Consider the following 15,807-nt stretch of genomic DNA (forward strand, 5'->3'; position numbering starts at 1 on the left):
TTTTTGGAGGTGTTGGCTATTGACGCTGTCGTCTGAGGATGGGTGTGCATTTGTAGGTGACGCTGCTACAAGTGTCGATGTCCCGCAATAGCAGGAGAACCCCGCCAGCAATATGGCTGCGAGCGTCGACAGCATTTTGCTGATAGTAGTAGTCGTATCGAGGAGGTAAAGTGCGGAAATATGAGGAACGTGAAGTTCTAGCCGTGATGTCGTTTCCAACATGGCCCGCTCTTGCCAGAGTTCATTGTCGACAAGGGTGTGACTTCCCAGCGATCGGCCGTAAACTTTGCTGGACGAGATCGCGTGTCAGTAAATCGAGTCACAGCTCCAATAGTGACAATGTGATACCGGCAGCTTACACTCTCAAAGCAAGTCCTCGCGGACAGTATGTTTCAAAGGGTATCTAGCATCTACCTCTAGACGGATCGCTTTCCTGAAAGTAAGCATGCCCATTCCAATCGTAAGCCGTTACTTGCCGTGTATCATGAGGCATGATGAATGCCATCGCATCTCAATGCAACACAACGCTCAGTTGTCGACGCCGATGTGCACGTTCTTCTCACCAGGTGGAATAACTTTCTGTTCCTTCTCGCCCTTCAACGTGGGGAGCTCCTTCACTGCCGCCTCGATGATGCTCAGAGCACTCTTGATCTCGTCTTCGCTGATGACGAGTGGTGGTGCCAATCGGATGATGTTCTGGTGTGTCGGCTTGGCAAGAAGTCCCTTCTCCTTCATGAGCATACACAAGTCCCAAGCGCTGTGTCCACCAGTCTTGGACTCATCGATCACAATAGCGTTCAGGAGACCCTTGCCACGGATGGTCTCGATCATAGGATCTCTCGTCTGGATATCGCGAAGGCCGTTGCGGAAGACTTCGCCCAGTTCTTGAGCACGCTGGACGAGGTTCTCTTCTTCTATAATCTCGAGGGCCTTGATCGCCACTGCGCTACCAAGTGGGTTACCACCGTATGTGCTGCCGTGCGTACCAGGCTCGATTGTGAGCATGACTTCCTTCGAACCAAGAACGCAGGATACTGGGTACATGCCACCCGAGATGGCCTTGCCAAGAAGGACAAGGTCTGGCTTGATGCCACTCCACTCGTGGCAGAGCATCTTGCCCGTGCGTGCGATACCCGTCTGGATCTCGTCGCAGATCAGCAGGACATTGTGCTTCGTGCAGAGCTCGCGCGCCTTCCGCAAGTAGTCTTCGTGCGGTACCACGATGCCTGCCTCTCCTTGTATTGGCTCGACCAAGAATGCTGCCGTCTCTTTGCCGTGCTTCTCAAGGGCCTCCTCAAGAGCCTTGACATCGCCGAAGGGAATTGGTTTGCCGGAGGATGGGCACACAGCGCCAATGTTTGGAAGGTACGGACCGTAGTTGTCTCGGCTTTCTGGGTCGGACGACAGTGTAATCGCAGCGAATGTCCTGCCATGGAAGTTCTCCTGCACGCCAAACACAAGTGCCTTGTCCTGTGGTATGCCCTTCACCTTGTATCCCCACTTTCTCGCGATCTTGACAGCAGTCTCCACTGCCTCTGCTCCTGTGTTCATGGGCAGAACCATGTCGAAGCCCATCATGGTTGTAATCTTCTCCGCGAATACCGGGAAGACATCGTTGTAGAATGCTCGGCTGGAAAGTGTAAGCCGAGAGGCCTGGTCGGTCAGTGCCTGGATGAGCTTCGGGTGGCAATGTCCTTGGTTCACTGCTGAGTATGCAGAGAGGAAGTCGAGGTAGTGCTTGCCCTCTGGATCCCACACGGACGAGCCCTTTGCCTTGGAGAAGACGATCGGGAGCGGGTGGTAGTTGTGTGCGGCGTAGGCAGACTCTGAGGACATGGCCTGGCTCGAGGAGGCGGCATGGTAGCCTGAGGATGGGTGCAGAGGCTCGAAAGAGGTTGCTTTGGCGTTCAGACTGCCGTTTGTGCCAATGGCATGGCCGCCGTTCGTCTCTGGCTCAATTGCGATTGGTGCCATGTTGAGCTCGATTCTTGCTGGTGGTGTTGTTGTTGTTGCTCTTCTTGTTGTAGTCGAAGGCTGTATCTTTAGCGGTGTCAGGTGGTGGTAAGAGAGTGTAGTGTGTGCTTGAATGGCTTTCAAAGAGGGCAGATCAGGGTAAAGAACAAGTTGATACTTAGACTTTTCCACATTCCAAGGATGACCGGCGTGCGTTTGCGCTTGCACAATGGCAAATGGCCAGCAAACTCGTCCTGTCACGCCTGTGTGGCCCCCCGCGATGGTGCTTGGTGGGGCCAGTTATTCGGTGTTGATCCCTAACAGAAAGATCTGGCTACGACTGTACTTAGAGGCCTAGCGCAATGGCCATCACATGCACAGCATGTGGCACGCTCGCTTGATAAGACCACCCGGCTACTACCGGCCTGTTGGGTAATGGTTGGAACGTGAATGGCCGGAAACGGCGCTCGGCTCAGCAAGTGGTCTGCCGGCTTCACCTGCACGACGCCGCCAAGTATGGCCGGGGAGAGCAGCATCAAACAAACCAAACATTCACTTCATCGACACGTGAACGGTGCCGACTGCGACAGACGCTAGTAGGAAGCGCAAGGCACATACGCAGTCTCGTCGCGGCTGCGGGACCTGCAAGCTGCGACGTGTCAAGGCACTGCTGCCCATGTATGTCTCTATGGAAACATTGCTTACTGACATAGACAAGATGAGCCGGGTCACAGACGTCCTCACGATCCCGAACTGGACAGGCTGTTCCCATACGTGATCAAGCTATACAACATGGATCGCCCAGACCGTGCCGATGCGACCAAATGTCCGTACCATACCGCCGCATCAATCTTGGAGCGCCTTGTCTCCATCGAGCCAAGTCACTCGGCAATCATGTGGTTCTTGTCTTTCATATGACACATGGACCCTAGGTATGCAGATCTTGTCAAGGCCAAAGATCCTGCTGCTCTGCTACCTGCACCGTGGTGGACAAGGCATCGCCAACGATCAAGTACCACGGTCTCCGTGGCATCGGAGAGTCAGACTTGTGCTATCGTGCCAAGCAAGAAGCAAGAAGCATCTGCTCACACCTCAAGGCCAGATGCTCAGACAAGACGGTTGAACAGATTGCCTTGCAAGACGGACGTGATCGACGATTCCATCCCGACTAATGACATCATGCACTGCAAAGACAAGAATCGATCCGACACCCTGTGATTCAACAAGTCCAACAGAAGCGTTGAGAACATCGATTACTAAGCTTCACATGGACTGTCACTCTGGACATACTGGGAATTTGGGCACTCGCTAGGTCTTGTTGGTCCTCCTCACAAGCATCGATGTACAGAGCAGCGACGACTTACAACCACTTCTCTACTCAAATTTTACAGGCTCTCGAACGAACCTCTTTTGTACTCAAGGCATACATGCTCTCGACGACAGCATAATCACTCTCTCCATGAACCCTACCGATAGGACTCAAGCAGCTACACGCTTGAGAAACTCATCGTACTACGTACTTCATCGTCCCCGAGCAGCATCATGCTAGCGGCGCCAGAGAGCCGGATCACCCAGAGACTATAAGACCGCACTCTTTGGAATACAGCATAACACCCAGTCACCGGATGCTATGATGCCAGCTGAGGCATACACCCAGTCACGAATCGCCTTTTGAACATCACTCAGCACTCCATCGCAGCGTTACTACAGTTTACTTTCACGATCATGCGGACCGGGAGGAAGATGCTCATTAGCACTCCACCTGCGCTTTCCTTCTGCCTATGTTTTTGTTCGTGAGCGTTAGGAATAATTAGTGAAAGGAAACGAGGAAATGTGGCATTAATGAGAGATGCAAGGGAGTTTGAGTACGGACTACAATTTGGAAGTCCTGGGTTGGACAGACATTGAGTGCATATCTCGAAAGAGGACCCCCACACTAGACCTTCGACACCAATCAACTCTTTGAGGATGGACTCCTGGATTCCAATGACTATCCGCCACGAAAGTGTGCTAATATGGATACCTGTCGCCGCGTTGACATGGCTGTTTGGTGTGACCAAAATACTGTTGACAGCAAGGCATCCCTCACTGTCAGCTACTTCGAGTCCTGCGGTCAACATGCGACGGTGGGGGACTTGATCGCCATGGCTGAGAAGATGGTCAAGGATGCGTGAAAGGCGGGTATCCACCGGAGATCTCAGCATGTTCCGGCGGCGGGTCATCTCAGCAATTCTAGGTGGCAGGCGCATGCAGTCGAGCAAATCGCGCTGGAGAAATACTATCAGATGACGCAGCGGCAAGAGTACATGTATGGCAGCGTCGAAACAGCATGGTGTAGATTGCCCTAGGCAGCGTCTGCCGCAGTCATCGACAGCATAGACCCGTAGCTCAGATCGCACTGAGGATATTTCTCTGCAAAGCACAACGACGGTATCCAACTACCTCAAGCATCCGTGTACTCTACATCACTTCCTCACTGCACAATTGCACATCTCTTGCGAACATCTTTGAATGTCCGTCCATTAAATAGTCCTCCTCGCGGCGCAGGTAGGCCAATGCAGAAGGGTGGAGAGGACGAGGTTGTCTAGACCCATGTTGGTTGATCTCCCACTGATTGATGAAGTAGGCTTGGAGGCTATGAGCAAAGCGGAAATCCAGCAGAGCAGCCAGCGAGCAGGCAAATCGTGGGTGTTGTTTCTATCGTGGTTGGAGCGAGGGATGTCTCGTGATCCTGAAAGCTACAAGCGCCTGGTGTGTCAGCGCTGCGGTCTGCAGATGAGACCATCAGCGAGTGACAGAAGCAGATGTAAGGAAAAGGTGATGTTTTGGTAAAGAAGAGAGGTTGGAGAGGAAGCAAATTTAGGTGACATGCATCTGCGGCGGCAACGCACCGATCTCCCGGCTTGGCGTTGAATCGTTCTGCCTCTTCAGCTTCGCGCTTTCCGCGTCTGCTTCTTTCTTTCCTCAACACACATTCATAAACTATCGGCGTATAATCAAGCTCTGGACCCGATTCACCGTGGCCTAGGGTTCATATTGACGCCGAAGAAAGACCTGGCATAGAAACGTCAGGGAGCTGCATTTTAGGGTTCTTCATCAACAAGTCCGCGACTTCGTGTTGCGTGCCATGGCGAAGGCACCCACCTGCGCAGCTTACATACCATATCACGGCGTGAAGCATGATCAGTCAGAGGCCATCCAGCATCGGACAGTGACTTCTGTGTCATGAAAGGCATCGCAGTAACTTCCGCGCAACGATGACTGGCTTCTGTGTCCACGCCAAGTGCGGCATCTACTCTTCAGATGCCACCTTACCTCCTTTCTCACTCCTGAACGCCGCTCTCACATGCTCGTACAGGTGATCCGCGTAGACCTGGGCCTCAGGACTGACCACGAGCGTTGGTCGCACCTCCGATAGCTCCCTTGCTCGATCCTTGGTGACCTCCAGTAGACTTCCGCCTGGATACTGTCCCCCTTCATCCTCAATCATCTCCTTCATTGCCAGTGCAATCTCCTGAGCCGTCACACTTCGTTCTTGTGAGAAGCCATAGTGATCGTGTACTCCTTCGCAGCATCGCCCGTCCATAGTGGCGTATCAACGATGCCAGGACACACGCAAACCACCTTTACGTTCTGATCCACATCGGCCTGCGCCATCGACTTTGCGAAGCCGACGACGGCATGCTTCGAGGCGACGTACAATGGACACGAATACGCTCCCTGCAATCCGGCCATTGAGGACAGCAAAAGAATCACACCTGGCTTGTTGGCACCAAGCAGGCTTCGCATCGCAATACGTGACAGCTTAAGCGGATGCTCTGCGTTGATCTTCATGGTAGCGTACCCATCATCTTCGGTATCGTTCAACCAGCTCGACCACTTTGGCCCGAAACTGCCAGCTGAAGGAACCCAGACATCGGCGACAGCACCTTCACCAAATAGCCTCTCGATTTCTGATGGTATCTTTGCGAGATCCGATCATTTCGTCACATCGCACTTGATGTTCTGGACTGTACCCGAGCTGAAGTCTACCAATTGCTGAGCATGCGTGGTCAGACTGATGTCTGCGATGAGACATTTGGCTCCAGAGTCCAAGGCTAGCTTGACGAAGGCCAGACCTATACCACTGCCGCCTCCTGTGCCCACGCAGATTTTGCCAGATAGCGGGAAGTGGCCTACTACCATGATCGAGATATGATGAACTGTTCGTGTTTGCGAAGTGGCGCGAGCTGGTTGTTACGGCGTCGTGGAAGAAGCCCTTTATCGAGCTGCGGGAGCTCCTCTAGGGCTGCAGTACAGCTTTGAAAACGCCACGGAACCCGATCAAGCAAAATCATATCCTCGGTAGCAGCTGGAAGCTGGAGTGGATCAGCGGGGTCAAATTCCGCAGTGTGAGGTTCCAGAGTGGATCGAATGCGATGGCATGCCTCAAAGGACTACGTGACACTCCAGTGACAACCTACCTCAAGGCATAGTTCGCGCAGACCTATGGCTAAGGATCATTCGACTCGCCCATACATTCTTGCGCCAACCAATCTCTGGGCCGCCAATTGACAAAGTACCGTCCAGGCAAAATTGGTTGCTACAACGTGCAGTATACATCTGCGGTCAGCTGCGTGTTGACAGTACCTTGTCAAGCTTCCAACCCCAGTCGATGGTCCTGTGCTTTCGCGCCGAATTGCCGGCTTTTGAGAGCACATGAGTTTCTGCGACATGCTAGGCGTTGGATGCCACACATTAGAGCGTCTTCGGGCGTTGGAAACCAGCATTCCACAGCTCCAACAAATACATGTAACTCGGTTCGTCCAAAAGATAGCCTTACATCCTTGCAGGTAAGTGGAGCCAAGCACGAGCCACGCTTCCCCACGAGGCAATTGATGAACTTCTTTAGTCCAAGTTTCACATCATCGCCACCATGTCCCAGCATCAATGCACCATTCGGAAAGTAACACCACAAGACACTCCAGAAGTCCTGCCCTTCATCACCGCCGCCCGCCACTCCCTCTTCCCCGGCCTCAAATTCAAAACCACAATCCTACCTGAAGACGTCTCGTCCTGGATCGCCTCTGGCCATTTCCTCGCTGCATACACAACGAAGTCCCCAGATCACTTGATTGCCACGATCGGCTTCGTTCCTTACGACTACCGTTTCCCTCGGCTTGAGTTCCACGGCAGGAAGACCGTAGAGGTTGTGAGACTGTTCGTATTGCCAGAGTATCGACGCTCTGGGCTCGGGAATTTGCTCTTCAGACAGTCAAGGGGTACAGCGGAAGGACTGGGTGTGGAGGTTATGTATCTGCATACGCACCCTTTCCTGCCTGGAGCTGTGGAGTTTTGGGAGAATGTTGGGTTCGGAGTTGTTGGGGTGGAAGAGGATGAGGGGCGGAGGACTGTGCATATGAAGTTGGAATTGAAGGGAGAGGGAAGCTAGCGGACGGTATCCATTCTTGTTGACTCGATCTCGATGCGACCGCCAAGACCTTCTCCGATTTTAGCGACAGAACCTTGACAGCAGCTGCGTACAGACAATGCTAGCTGCTATTCCGAGTAGCACGCCGGCAAGCATGCCCTGTCTGGCCATCTTCGTGCACTCGCGATGGTCAACTACGCTGGCAGTTTCCTTCTCGCCCCAAGGGCCACTCGGGCTCCACAGCTGTTAATTGACCTCCTTCGCTGGCACGTCTTCATCTCCAGACTTGGCTTCCCTTACAGCGACCGATTCGTGTCTCTCTCCGGGGAATACCTAGCTCGCGAACATGAGTACTTTGTGTAGCATAGTATAGCATTACGGGGCAGGAGGACTTACCACATTTCCAGACCGCAATCGGGCCACTGCCCCGTCATTGCAATGGGTGTCGAGCATGGGCTGGTCCCATGGGCCTGGAGGACTGGCAATATCACTCATCGTGTAAACGTGTTTGCGGATGATGCGAATCAATTCGCGCAACGGAGGCGGCGTCTCATCGCATGACGTACATTCACATTGATTGCTGCATGCCTTCATTGCATGGCTGTGTCTTTGAGCTGAGCCTTTGATGTATCTGCCGTCACATTATATTCGAAAGTGATCGAAGTTGCCGGGGCTTTGTGCTTGACTTCGTTGATGCGAGATAGATGGGGGATGTTAACGATAATGATCATTATCAGGATTAGAGCTACCGTGGAGCCTGCCATCAATGCTGTCATTATCACCACGCCCCTACTCACAACTTCCCCTCCTTCGCAGTAATGAACAAGGACGACCTATACGCATAAATGTTCCTATACCTATCCTCTATGGTGCCCTTAATCTACGCCTTCTTCTTACAATAACACCTTACCAAATTCACACCTACACGACTCGTTAGCACGCCTGCCACCACTTCGCAGCCACATAGTAATTACTAGGTGTCGGCACAGCTCCCTCGTACTTGATCGTCGACTCCGCTGTCATGAATTTCTTATCCAGCACCTGCAATGCGCCGAGCGAAAGGCCTTCGTCGAAGAGCGTGGCGATTGTGCTACCGTGTGCTAGACCTGGGTGGCCATCAAGACCGTGGCCGAGACTGGCGACGAGGAGGGCTTCTTTCTTTTTGCCGTCTTTGGTGTCGGCGGTCTAAGGGATGTTAGTGCTGCGTATTGGTAGTGCAAGGGTATCTCGTACTTCGCCTTCCTTGACATCTCGGACTCTTAGGTACGATTGGCAAGCGCGGAGACTAGGGATTGTCAGTGTCCAGGATGGACATGCATGTGCAGCTGGATTATGGTGGGTACATAACGTACGTATCCAATGTCGCGAGGGTCCTGTTGAAGAGGGAGGGGATTGTCGAGTTCCGGGTAATGGTGCGAGATGGAAAAGGGACTTCTTTACAGCCTGGGTCGTTGATGATGCTTTGTACACATTGTCTGTCATCGAAGTCACGGAGGCACTCCTTGGGCATTTCGGAGGCTAGCCATGCTCCGCCTTACAGGACCATCGTAAGGCCTTCTTGTTCCAATGAGGTGTGATGTTATACTTCGATCAATGGGCTTGTCAACTTGTTTGATTACTGGTGCTAGCGATCAAGGACATCGACGTCCCGACGCTTGAAGCAACATCACGCCTCCTCTCCAACGATTGTCACGTCCATTATTTCCATATCGAGACTCTAACGAAGTCACGGTTAGGGACTGCCCGAGGTTGAAGAAGGTTTGTTGTTGCTTCTCTGGACCGAGGCTCGGAGTGCAGAGCGACGGCGGGCATGACGGCGCCAAGGCAAGTTTTCGGAATTTCAGCCAATGATAAGGCTACGGCAGATCCATACGCTAGTGTATGTCTGCATATCAACGCTTTGCTCTCGCTGCAGCCCAAGCTGTTCGTTGTGGTCAATGCACTTCTCGTAGCTCTGCTGGCCGAGCTTCCACCGATGTGGCCTGGCCACTCCTCGAGCGACTCCTTCAATGAATGTCTGCCATATTGCTTCCTGGTGCTCTGTGAATAATCCGCTGAGTACGAGACCGCCATCTCCAGGTCGAGCCAGCAGACAGGCATACTTCCTGGCTACCGCAGTCCACGGCGCCGAGACCAGCAAATCTCACATGGGCATCTCGTCTCAAAGGTCGTGCCAGTCCCCGCCGTCGCATCTCTACGAGGTTGTGGAGCACTTCCCGTTATGCGTGTCTCACTGAAGGCTCGCTGCGATTCCAGCTCTTGACTCCGTGAGGTGCTATCGACATGCCTACTAGGGTCCGAGACTGGGGCCAGTTCTGGTGCACGCCATCGTTCCACACCGCCAGACATCTGCTGAGGTGAATATGGCGGGCTCATACCGACGTTCAGGGAAGCCAGAGGAGGTGAAGCGTCATCTTCAGAATCTGGGAAAGGCGTAGGATCCCTGACCCTGTAAGCCCGTGAGTTCCCCGGGAACGGCGTGTATAACCTGCGCTCAGCTTGTGGTGTCGCTGGCGTCATCTCCCGAGTAGCCCTCATATACGCCGTTTCCCAGTCCCCAAAGCCGCGGCGATGGGTTGGTATGTAATGGGGCATGTCCGCAAGGAGGTCAAGTGTGTTGTCATCATCGATGAGCCGGTCAACAAACCGGTTCATATTGGTCATATCGCGCTGAGGTAGTGTTGCCTGTCGGTTTCTTCTCATCTGTCTCTGATCCAGACGTGCCCGGAGGACCTCACTTGTTGGTGTTACGATAATCGATCCTACTGAGCGTGGATTCATCTCCTCAGCCTCGCGTGTAGAATGATTCGGTTGCATGTCGCTGTCCATATCCTCATCACTTGGCGCAATCGTCGTTCCTGCTAGCGGCGCACTCATTTCCTCAACCTCCCGTGCACCAAAGTCTGCATCCACATGACCACTCACGGCCTCATCACCATCACCCTCATCCTCGTAGAATTCCGGCACTTCCCCTACATACAGCTCTTTCCGACATGTCGGACATGTATTATGATCCTCAAACCACGTGATTGCGCAACGGACACAGAAATTGTGACCGCACGCTACTCTGATCGGCTCTGAGATTCCTTCATAGCAGATAGGACAAGGGTCTGGTTCGAGACTGGCCAGGAAGTCCTCCTTCGACGGTAGATTTGGTGGAGCGCGCCTACATGACAGTCAGTTGCCGGTACGAGATGATGACAGCCACGTTGGAGCGATTCTTGAGAACGTACCCTGCGCATGTAGTCGTCATCTCGGCTGCGAGTTCTGTGTCGCTAGAATCCAAGTCTGTTCTCCCGAGTCGTAATAAAAGGCGCCATAGCAAAGCCCGCTTAGCAAAAGTCGATGAACTATAGTGTCAAGAATCGTAAAGCGCATTTCAGTCAGCAGTCGAGGTTGCGCCCGTGTTCAAACAGACGATGACTAGCAGCTCGTGCGCTGACTGTAGACCAAAGTCAGCTGCAACGATATTGGGGGACAACGAATGAGACCAAACTAGTCAGCATATCAAAAATTGTATGTTCAAAAGTCTACCTGCGTCCACTTTTCCTCCTTCGAGCCTCAGCACCGCCTCTGGTAGGAGTTCCTGAAGACGTCCTTTCCACAGGCGGCGACGCGCCCGAGGTTTGCCTCACCGCATAGCCTCCATTGTCTTCGGGCACAACGTCGACTTGAACGCCTGCACCTTCGCTGCTGTCGCTACTGCTTGTCTCGACCCTGCGAAGCGCACTTCCGTGAGAGCCAGAAGACATCCTCGCAGCAACGGGTGATGCTCTGCCAGCAGGTTGAGCTCGTGGTGCTAGTGGACTTCCACTTGCCGGCTGGCGTCGCAAGTTGGCGTACCTCACATCAGGCGGTCCACTAACATTGCGTCGCCCTTGCGCTGCAGGCATTGGCGGTGCCATGTCGTAATCGTCTGATGGAGGGTGTCGGCCGTACTGCGCGTTCGAGGCCGATCGCGTCCGTGAAGGTGGCGGGTACCAGTCGACGTCGTCTGGCATGGAGCGGTTCGAGCCTGACGACTCTGGTCGCATGCCAGGATATCGTGACGCAAACGGTGGCAGCTGCTCCGGTGGCGTTGACTCACGTCGACTGTGCTTGGAAGAAGATCTTGAGCCAACTGGCTGCGCACGTTGAAGTTCCGGACTCGGTGGACCATAACTAATCGGTGTCCAGACAGGCCTTCCATCCGGTCCTGGCACCATGATGCCAGGCGGCGCCGAAGGATATGACGGCGCGTGTTCTATCGAGTTCTTGCGCGGGATCTTGGCCTTCGACGACGTTGATTTCGCCGGAGATCCAAAAAAGCCAGATGTGCTCTTCTTACGTGTCTTCTGTCCAGTCAGGCTGCCGGTGCTGCTTTGCCTGCTGCTGGCCTTGATCTTCGAGGGCTTTGCGGGTGTAACTGGTGGGGACGCGAGACTCGACGATGGCTCCAGCTGCTGGCCTCTCCCTGCGCTTAGAGCATCCATCTCCTCCCGCGACAAGTTCACGTTAGTCTTACCCTTCTCTTTCGCCCGAGCGATCCTGTCCAATGCAGTCTGCAAGAGCAAATCCTGCTTGTCCCTCACCGGCGCCTGATATCGTGATCCTTGCTGCTGTAGGTATTCCTCCTCTTCCGAAATGCAATCATCATAATACGCATCATCGTACACTCCCCGTCTAGTTGTTCTATCCGGACCCAAATCATAACCATCAAAATACAATTCATCGCCGCGAAAACCTCGCTGACGCGCATCCCGCAAAGCATGAACATTCGGATCCAGTGTAACGCCTTGTCCATCGTCGTCCTCGCTTTCCAGCTCTTCAACAAATCGATCGCCGTAGCGTGCTGGATCACGAAGCTCCCAGTTGTGCGGATACGCTCTTCGCCTATTCCCGCTGCGAGCTCCGGGTGGTCCTCCCATTTCATAGGGCGAAGAGTGCGCGGCCGACCACCTAGACCGCCTCTTCGGAGAAACTAGCTGCAACATCTTTCTCCATCAGCGCTGCGTGGCCAAGGATGGTAACGCCGGATGCGCCGATGAGCCAGAGAATTGAAGTGACTGGAGATGCCCAGAAAAAGAGAGGCTAAGCGGAAACATTAGTAGTGTCCAGACGACATTGTTCTTACGGAAACTTACCACCGAGATCACAAACAGACCAGTGTACAGCTGCGAGACTGTTGCCCTGGCAAAGCCAACATCCAGATCGCGTCCCTCCAGTCTGCCAATACCGTACATGCCACCAATGATCATGATCAACGCAAAGAACAGTGTCAGGTTGGTAAGCAAGCTGTAGATGCTCAACATGACAAAGACCATGGCATAGTTGGAGGAGAAGTATGATAGGTTGTAGTTGACGCGGTCCTGCACCATGCTAAAGTCCTGTGGCTTGCCCATGCGCTTGATGTCAAGGAACTCGCTGATCGGTCGAAGGTTGGCGAATCGCGACGTGAGGGATGTGCTGCGTACCGAGTCGAATCGACCTTGGAGGCTACGGAAACATTGTTAGTGACCCCACGTGTCTTTGGCTATGGGTTCCATACTTGAGACGACTGGTGATAGCGTCAATAGGGATGTTGATGCGCGACATGATTGCTGTTTGGCGTGTGGATAGGTTGGTGCTGTCGTAGTGGTTGGTATGGTGGTGCTGTGTGTGTGCTCTCTCGAGTTTCGAAGTCGAAGATCTGTGTCGTCGTATTAGTACTCTGCACGTGCTGACGGCAGCGTTGAATGCATGCATGCACGTCGCCAGGTGGCAGCGCGAGGCAGCAGACAACGACAACACGCGTGGCTGCAGTCGGCAGGGTGTGGGCCTTACATCAGGGAAGGAGCGAGCGACGTGAATAGTTATATCGCGGCCTGGTGGTGCGTCTCAAACAGGAGAGTCAAGAGTGTGCCAAATGTGTGTAGGTTTTGGAAGTGTTCTGGTCGATCCTTTTACAACCAGGGATCCTCCTCAGCCAAGCTTTATGGAGATCCAGGGATGGCCTTGCTCGCAACTATTTCTGGCGCCCGAAGCATGTGATGAGCGATGCCACCGCCATCTTTCCTGTGAGGCACACGCCGGGAAGAGAGGTGAATGAAGTGAATGAAAACAGCTGCGAGGACACCGACTTTCTCGCGACAGCTTTATTGTCGGTCTTTGAAGAGCTCGGTTGCCGCAGTGCTGCAAGCCAACGCAGCTCTGCGTGGTTTGGGTCCACGTAGCTTCAATTGCGTGCCGCTAGCACCAAAGCATCACTTCCTGCGCCAGAAATCCGCCAACTCACTGCAATTTGCTGCCCGACTTTACCACCTCCTCGACAGCATCCACTACAGCTGCATCTCACCACCACCCCGACATTTTCACCATGCGGGACTTTGCGAGAGTGGCCGTCGTGCTGCTCACCTGCATCGTCGCGCTGGCAGCCGCCTGGACAAAGGAGGACCACGAGATCTTTCGGCTGCGGGACGAGGTCATTGCTAGCGAAGGACACAATGTGACGTTCTACTCTTTCCTTGGCATAAAGCCCAATGCCGGTCAGGACGACATTAACAAGGCATACCGCAAGCTGTCACGAACTCTGCACCCGGACAAGGCTCGAAGCACGTGGATCGCCAACTACAACAAGCCAAAGGTCGGCAAGAAGGGAGACACACCAAAGGTGCACGTCACCAAGAACAAGCAACCCTCGCAGTCCGAGATTAAGAAGTTCGACAAAGAAGCTTCTGCCCGATTCGAGCGCTTGTCCTTGGTCACCAACGTCCTTCGTGGCCCCGAACGTGCGCGCTACGACCACTTCGTCTACAATGGCTTCCCAGCATGGCGTGGAACTGGCTACTACTACGAGCGGTTCCGACCAGGTCTCGGTAGTGTGCTCTTCGGCTTGTTCATCTTCGTTGGGGGTGGTGTTCACTATGGCTTCCTCTACTTGACCTGGAAGAGACAGCGCGAGTTCGTGCAGCGATACATTGGATACGCTAGGAAGAAGGCTTGGGGAGATGAGGGTGGCATTGGAGCTATCCCTGGTCTTGGAGGAGCTACCAACGGTGCACCCACTCCACAAAGTCCACCAGACGCAGATGACAGTATGCAATGGAACAGGAAACAGAAGCGTGAAATGGAAAGGCAGAGGAAGAAGGATGGCAAGAACCCCGTCAAGAGCGCAAGAGCTGCGGCTAAGGCAAGAGAGCAGGGCATCTCTACACCGGTTGAGGCAGAGATCACCTCGGGACCGGTTGGCGCAAAGAAGAGAACTGTCGCAGAAAACGGCAAAGTCTTGATCGTTGACAGCGTGGGCAACGTCTTCCTGGAGGAAGAGACCGAGGAGGGCGATTTGCAAGAGTTCTTGCTTGATGTGAGTTGCCACTACCCTGACCTACTCATGCACTCTACTAACAACCCTCCCAGCCTGATGAGATCCCAGCACCAACCATATCCAACACTTGGCTCGTCCGCCTCCCGCTCTACCTCTACAACCAATCCCTCGGCCGAGCTCTCAACAAGCAGACTCCTGAGCAAATCGTCTACGAAGTAGTACAAGGCCAGGAGCAGGAAGAAGTCGACGAAGCCACCGCAGCCCTTAACTCTGCCCTTCCACCCAACGCAAATGGCGAGAGCCGCAAGCGCAAGTCAAAAGCCAGGTCATAGAAGTGTTTGTCCTGCATGCACATAGAAGAAGTCCAATATAATGCAACAAGCTGTATCAGTGGTATCTGCGCCCAAAAGGACTCGCTTGGTCTCTCTCTGAATCTAATTTCCCGCGTGCTTTTGCTGTGCCCTGACCTGGTCGTTCAGATCATGTTGCTCTTTCTGCCGTGCTCGTGCTTGTGGATGACCGCGCCTTGAACTCCATAATGCCCGTAAACGTACCATCACTTTCCCATCAACCCATAGCCCGTCGGATCACAATGCCTACCTCTTCTAGAAGTACCCAGCAATCATCCTCAGGAGTTCGAATATCAGGCCACCGCAAACGACGAAGATGAGTGTGTCTGTCATCAATCGTTAGCTGAAGCGTCTCTCATCGCCTCTTCTACTCGACCTCGATGTTGGAGTATACGTACAAACCCAGAAGGGACTAATCGGTGGCTTCTCCTTCTTCTCCTTCTTTACGGGTAAGCTCGATTCTGGCTTTCCCATCTTCGCTTCCTGCTTCTTCGCAAAGGCCGCGTTGGCTTTCCGTTGTTGGGGAGTTTGGGCCTGTGAGACTTTAGTCATTGGCGATGTACCGAGACACATGTGATAGAGGAGCTGTACCATTGTAAGAGGTGTCGCGTGTGCTGCTGAGGAACGTGGTGTGATTGATCGATAGCTCGTTCTTTCCTTGGGAGACTTTGGGAGGAGGTGTGGTGTGACTGTCGTTTGAGTGAAAAGTGGGCGATATTTCCAATACAATGTCGAATAGCTGTCAAGATGTTCCCTCCTTCCTCAAAGGTGGCATCTCCAGATGGCCCTTGTCCCTGTCGAACTGTGGAGCC

At 53.5% G+C, this 15,807-nt stretch overlaps 8 protein-coding genes across 8 annotated transcripts; 2 read left to right on the forward strand and 6 right to left on the reverse strand.

Moving 5' to 3' along the window:
- Positions 1-528: 528 nt before the first annotated feature.
- Positions 529-1,974, reverse strand: CLAFUR5_05013 (Ornithine aminotransferase; the record flags this gene model as incomplete). Its single annotated transcript, XM_047904161.1, has 1 exon — positions 529-1,974. One exon carries the CDS (start codon positions 1,972-1,974, stop codon positions 529-531), a length of 1,446 nt encoding a protein of 481 aa, XP_047760839.1.
- Positions 1,975-5,049: 3,075 nt separating this feature from the next.
- On the reverse strand, positions 5,050-5,452 carry CLAFUR5_05014 (uncharacterized protein; the record flags this gene model as incomplete). Its single annotated transcript, XM_047904162.1, is given in 3 exon segments — positions 5,050-5,097; positions 5,115-5,245; positions 5,269-5,452. 3 exon segments carry the CDS (start codon positions 5,450-5,452, stop codon positions 5,050-5,052), a joined length of 363 nt encoding a protein of 120 aa, XP_047760836.1.
- Positions 5,453-5,475: 23 nt separating this feature from the next.
- On the reverse strand, positions 5,476-6,138 carry CLAFUR5_05015 (3beta-hydroxysteroid dehydrogenase 2; the record flags this gene model as incomplete). Its single annotated transcript, XM_047904163.1, has 2 exons — positions 5,476-5,906; positions 5,970-6,138. 2 exons carry the CDS (start codon positions 6,136-6,138, stop codon positions 5,476-5,478), a joined length of 600 nt encoding a protein of 199 aa, XP_047760837.1.
- Positions 6,139-6,868: 730 nt separating this feature from the next.
- CLAFUR5_05016 (uncharacterized protein) lies at positions 6,869-7,384 on the forward strand (the record flags this gene model as incomplete). Its single annotated transcript, XM_047904164.1, has 1 exon — positions 6,869-7,384. The coding sequence occupies one exon, from the start codon at positions 6,869-6,871 to the stop codon at positions 7,382-7,384; it is 516 nt and encodes a 171-aa protein (XP_047760834.1).
- Positions 7,385-8,296: 912 nt separating this feature from the next.
- CLAFUR5_05017 (uncharacterized protein) lies at positions 8,297-10,616 on the reverse strand (the record flags this gene model as incomplete). Its single annotated transcript, XM_047904165.1, has 5 exons — positions 8,297-8,548; positions 8,597-8,648; positions 8,716-8,896; positions 9,511-10,529; positions 10,597-10,616. The coding sequence occupies 5 exons, from the start codon at positions 10,614-10,616 to the stop codon at positions 8,297-8,299; spliced, it is 1,524 nt and encodes a 507-aa protein (XP_047760835.1).
- A 277-nt stretch (positions 10,617-10,893) lies between these two features.
- CLAFUR5_05018 (uncharacterized protein) lies at positions 10,894-12,336 on the reverse strand (the record flags this gene model as incomplete). Its single annotated transcript, XM_047904166.1, has 1 exon — positions 10,894-12,336. The coding sequence occupies one exon, from the start codon at positions 12,334-12,336 to the stop codon at positions 10,894-10,896; it is 1,443 nt and encodes a 480-aa protein (XP_047760832.1).
- Positions 12,337-13,697: 1,361 nt separating this feature from the next.
- Positions 13,698-14,977, forward strand: CLAFUR5_05019 (uncharacterized protein; the record flags this gene model as incomplete). Its single annotated transcript, XM_047904167.1, has 2 exons — positions 13,698-14,684; positions 14,738-14,977. 2 exons carry the CDS (start codon positions 13,698-13,700, stop codon positions 14,975-14,977), a joined length of 1,227 nt encoding a protein of 408 aa, XP_047760833.1.
- Positions 14,978-15,250: 273 nt separating this feature from the next.
- CLAFUR5_05020 (uncharacterized protein) lies at positions 15,251-15,589 on the reverse strand (the record flags this gene model as incomplete). Its single annotated transcript, XM_047904168.1, has 3 exons — positions 15,251-15,321; positions 15,394-15,529; positions 15,587-15,589. 3 exons carry the CDS (start codon positions 15,587-15,589, stop codon positions 15,251-15,253), a joined length of 210 nt encoding a protein of 69 aa, XP_047760120.1.
- Between the last annotated feature and the right edge of the window lie 218 nt (positions 15,590-15,807).

Source organism: Fulvia fulva, chromosome 4 (genome assembly GCF_020509005.1).
Source record: "Fulvia fulva chromosome 4, complete sequence".
Lineage (NCBI taxonomy): Eukaryota > Fungi > Ascomycota > Dothideomycetes > Mycosphaerellales > Mycosphaerellaceae > Fulvia > Fulvia fulva.